This window comes from Mandrillus leucophaeus, unplaced genomic scaffold, assembly GCF_000951045.1.
Source record: "Mandrillus leucophaeus isolate KB7577 unplaced genomic scaffold, Mleu.le_1.0 Scaffold1992, whole genome shotgun sequence".
Taxonomy (NCBI): Eukaryota; Metazoa; Chordata; class Mammalia; order Primates; family Cercopithecidae; genus Mandrillus; species Mandrillus leucophaeus.
The window spans coordinates 8,372-13,489 of NW_012102023.1; the positions used below are offsets into that span (position 1 = coordinate 8,372).

At 44.1% G+C, this 5,118-nt stretch overlaps 1 protein-coding gene across 1 annotated transcript in view; it reads left to right on the forward strand.

The window, feature by feature from the left end:
• LOC105538797 (cytochrome P450 4F12-like) overlaps positions 1-4,657 on the forward strand; it is a gene marked incomplete at its 5' end in the record, with an annotated part of 12,634 nt that extends 7,977 nt beyond the window's left edge. The window contains 4 exons of the mRNA XM_011978734.1: positions 3,465-3,598; positions 3,690-3,754; positions 3,966-4,048; positions 4,438-4,657. Coding sequence (XP_011834124.1) covers positions 3,465-3,598; positions 3,690-3,754; positions 3,966-4,048; positions 4,438-4,615 — 460 coding nt within the window. The remainder of the gene's footprint in view (positions 1-3,464; positions 3,599-3,689; positions 3,755-3,965; positions 4,049-4,437) is intronic.
• Between the last annotated feature and the right edge of the window lie 461 nt (positions 4,658-5,118).

Genomic DNA, 5,118 nt, shown 5'->3' on the forward strand with positions numbered 1-5,118 from the left:
GAAAATATGAAATCAGTGCACCTTGAAAAAGAACAGAATAACAGCAATTTTTAGGGAACAAGGGAAGACAACCATAAGGTTTGACTGCCTGCAGGGTTGGGCAAAAAGAGCCCTATTTTTCTTCTTGCAGAGAGCCTACAAATGGACGTACAAGTAGGGAAGATATTGCTAAATTCTTTTCTTAGCAAGGAATATTCATACCCTGGGAAAGGAATGCATTCCTGGGGGGAGGCCTGTAATGGCCACTCTGGGAATGTCTATGTTATGTGGCTGAGATAAAGACTGAGATTCACCCTGGTCTCCTACAGCACCCTCAGGCTTACTAGGGTGGGGAAAACTCTGCCCTGGTAAATTTGTGGTCAGACCGGTTCTCTGCTATCAAACCCTGTTTTCTGTTGTCTGGGATGCTTATCAAGGCAATACGTGCACTGCTGAACATAGACCCTTATCAGCAGTTCGGCTTTTGCCGTTTGCCTTGTGATCTTTGTTAGACCCTTATCAGTAGTTCTGCTTTTGCCCTTTGTCCTGTTTCCTCAGAAGTGATCTTTGTTAGACCCTTATTAGTAGTTCTGCTTTTTCCCCTTTGAAACATGTGATCTTTGTACCTACTTCCAGTTCTTACATCCCCTCCCCTTTTGAAATCCTTAATAAAATTTCAAAAATGCTGGTTTTGAGGCTCAGGTGGGCATCACGGTCCTACCAATATGTGATGTCACCCCCGGTGGCCCAGCTGTAAAATTCCTCTCTTTATACTGTCTCTCTTTATTTCTCAGCTGGCTGACACTTAAGGAAAATAGAAATAACCTACATTGAAATATTGGGGGTGGGTTCCCCCAATAGATATTTATCTAAACATCTGCCCATCTATGTATTTTTGGCTTGTTTCATCCTTTTGCTAAATTAAACCTGTGCAATTGGCATGTGTCTACAGTGACCATTGCTCATATGTGTAAGCATCTCTGCAGGACAAATTCCCAAAAGTGCAATTGCTGAATCAAGGACCATTTGCATTCTACAATTGTAATAATGATTGCAAATCCATTTCTATATTTGCTGAGTTTGATGGCACAAGCTTTCCCACAAATTTGCCAATAGTATTATTGTATTATTAAATTTAAAATTTTTGTCAGTCTTCACATTTCATCTTTTAATGAGCATTTTCTTAAATAAGAGTGAGAAAGAGCATCTTTTGCCCAAGTTGATAAGCCACTTACTTTCTTTCTATGGGAGTGGTCATCTTATATTTTCTGCTGTTTTTCTTTGGGTTCTTTTTTCTTATTTACTTATAAGAATGTGTACCACAATTAATGATTTTTTTCTGTCTTTTGTTGCAAAAGATTGCCTTTTGACTTTTTTGGGGGGTGCTTTGGGTTAATTTTTATGAAGTTACATTTGTCCATATTTTCTTTTGTACCACACTACCCATCTATTTCCCAGAGCTTTGTGGGGCTTCCTTTAGCAGATGGGAAGTTTTCACTTATTCACACGTCTGTCTCTGACCTTTTTAGTCGTTTGAATGCATCCTTTTTTATGGTATTGCCAGACCATTTTTATTACTGTGACTTTTTTTTTCTTTTTGCTTTTTTTGAGACGGATTCTAGCTGGAGTGCAGTAGTGCAATCTCGGCTTACCGAAACCTCCCATCTCCGGGGTTCAAGTGATTCTCCTGACTCAGTCTCCTGAATAGCTGGGATTACAGGCACTGTCCACCATGCCCAGCTAATTTTTGTATTTTTAGTAGAGACGAGGTTTCACCACGTTGGTCAGGCTGGTCCCAAACTCCTGACTTCAAGTGATCTACCCACCTCGGCTTCCCAATACTGTGACTTTCTAATAGATTTTAATATCTGGCAGACTGGCTTTTTTTCTTTTTTTTGTTAAATCAACCCTTACAAACATTTGTTGTATGGTAAAGTACATGTTTTATTTGGATTGAGGGAAATTTATAATGAAATACAGAGATTTCATGTTTCTTTTAAAGTTTAATCCAGGTATTTTATATTATTTTGACTAGTATATTTTCTTTTATTATGTTTTCAGTTGATGGTTATTTCTACATGGTAAAACTAATGATTTATGCAAATAAATTCTGTGCCCAATGAACATAGTACATGCTAAAGATGGTGTTGTGTATCAAGAGAAAAAATATAGATAATTAAGTAAAAGTTCTTGGGACAACTGGAAAGCCTTCTGGAAAAAAGGCAACTGAACCTGGTTCTCGTGTCTTATGCCAAGATAACGTTCAGATTAATCATTTTTTTCTAAAAGAGTCCTAAAAGCTCTAGAAGGAACCATGAGAAAATTATTTCATAGCTCCAGAGTAGGAATAACCTTATTTTGACATAAATCCCAAGGGCTATGAAAAAGTGATACACTGTTAAATGAGAAAAGATACATGCCAGGCATAGTGGTTCATGCCTGTAATCCCAGTACTTTATGAGGCCAAGGTGGGGAGATCACTTGAGATCAGGAGTTCAAGACCAGCCTTGTCAACATGGGGAAACCCCGTCTCTACTAAAAATAAAAAAAATTAGCTGGCTGTGGTGGTGAATGCCTGTAGTCCCAGCTACTTGGAAGGCTGAGGCAGGAGATTCACTTGAACCTGGGAGTGGAGGTTGCAGTGAGCCGAGATTGTGCCACTGCACTCCAGCCGGGGCAACAGTGACTCCATCCTAGCCCCCCACTCCTCCAAAAAGGATACATAATAGTGTCTATAGTAGATGCTGTGCTTCCATATAATTTTTTAAGACGCTAAAAATTAGCCCACAAAGCATACATTAAAAAAATAATAATCTGGCAATGTGTGGGGAGAAGTAAATGGCATTGGGCCATAGAGGTGGATTCTGTTTTAAAGTTCTCAAATTCTGAACCAAATAAGTGCACACAATATTAAAATTTTAAATAACCACTGCAAAAGAAGAAAGAGTAAGCAGAAAATTCAGCTCCTTTGCTGGATCTTAAATGTTTATAAACGTTTTCCAGTGGGGCCTCTAGTGTTTTCTAAGTGTAAAATCATTATCTGCCAAAATGATACATTTGCTCCCACATTTCAAATTGCATGACTCTTTTTTCCCTTGCCTAATTGAACGTTCTGGTATCTCTAGTACCATGCTAAATAAGAGCAAAACATTGGATCTGGGTATTTTGTTTTTTTACTCATTTGCATTTGAGTTTGCTTTGTTGCCATAGACAATGTTTATTTTTACGCAAATTTGTTAACCTTTTACCGCTGGCTTCTGGGTGTTTTCCTCAGAGTATTTTTAACTGCTTGGCTAAATTTTCTCTGATACTTTTCTAATTGTCTGCTTCTCTAATTGTTTTCTGCTTTTTGAAATTCTCAAATGTTTGATCCCTGTAGAGTTTATTTTCATAATAGGGAGAAAAGGTCTCACTTGCAAATAGAGAAGCTGGAGCGTTGTGTCTTCGCTCGCTTGATAATGATTGGGGCTGGGGTGTTTCCTTAGGGACAACCTGGCCCAGCTGCCCTTCCTGACCATGTGCCTGAAGGAGAGCCTGCGGTTACATCCCCCAGCTCCCTTCATCTCCCGACGCTGCACACAGGACATTGTTCTCCCAGATGGCCGAGTCATCCCAAAAGGTGCCCACAGCCTCAGGGGGAGGAGCCTCCCAGGTAGGAAGATGGGCCCTTCAGGGGGTCCTCGTCCTGACTGCCCCCTTCTCTCCCACAGGCATTATCTGCATGATCAATATTATAGGAGTCCATCACAACCCAACTGTGTGGCCGGATCCTGAGGTGCTGCCTTCCTCATTCACCACCACCACCCCCAGCCTCTACTTTGTTTTTCTTTGTTTGTTTTTTGTCAATTCCAATGTTCCTAGTGGAGGGGGCAGGATTTTGATGAGGAAAATCCAACATCACCTTGTCCCAACACACGCATTTGTCTCTCCAACAAGGCTGCTGGACCTAGGAGACCCCACCCAGCAAACTTTTGTCTCACCTGCAGGTCTATGACCCCTTCCGCTTCGACCCAGAGAACAGCAAGGAGAGGTCACCTCTGGCTTTTATTCCCTTCTCCGCAGGGCCCAGGTAAGAGCGCCCTGTGTCTGAGGCAGGGGTGGGGTGATGGGTGCAGGAGTCGAAAAAGGAGGACGTTGCAGATGGTCCCAGTTCCAGATCTCCCCTTCATTCCTTCACAGTTTATGGGAAAACGTCCATAGAATGGGGATGAGTAGGTCCTAGAGGAGTCCGCGGAGTGCTCAAAATTCCCTTCTCCATCTGCTGGTCTGAGAGGGAGCTGGAGTCTTGCCCAGGTTCCAGGACATGCAAGTCCACCTGGGGGTCCCAGGCATGCTTAGCCCTCTCTATGTCTCTCAGGCTGAGCTGGGTGTGGTTGGGGGTCCTGGGTCAGGTTCCTGGAGTGATGGGATCCAAATGCGGGTCTTGGGCACAGTCACAGCCCACTCTCCCGCCTGCAGGAACTGTATCGGACAGGCGTTCGCCATGGCGGAGATGAAGACTGTCCTGGCACTGATGCTGCTGCACTTCCGGTTCCTGCCGGACCACACTGAGCCCCGCTTGAAGCCGCAGGTGATCCTGCGCGCCGAAGGCGGGCTTTGGCTGCGGGTGGAGCCCCTGAACGCAGGCTTGCAGTGACGCTCTGATCCATCCACCTCTTTTTTTGCAGATTCTAATGAATAAAACGGTGCTATCACCTCTGCATGGGCCTCACTGCCTGCAGGGTGCGTTGGGGATTGGGAGGCTTCAGGGTGAGGTCTAACCTCGATGGGTTGGGCGGGGTGTTGTCCCTGACCCCAAGACCCTGACTGCCTCTTTGGCTGAGCATAGGGCCTCCATGCCTATAGCAGGGTCTCTCAGAGCCCAAGTATGGACTTTATCCTGTGGACAATATGGAGCCATGGGAGGGTTTTGAGCAGGAGAGGGACCAGGATGAAGAACGGATTTAAGAAGCGAGACCGAGGCTCAGTCAGTGAGAAGCAACCCTAGAGGCAGATCCTTTCTTCTGGTGTGGGAGTGTCCCAAGACGGAGATCCCTGGCCAGTTCAGAACATAGGGATAGAAGGATGCAGCTTTTACCCTGGCAGGCTCTCAGGTATTCTCAGTTTCCTTTCTTGCCAACCTCCCACCCTATGTCTCCC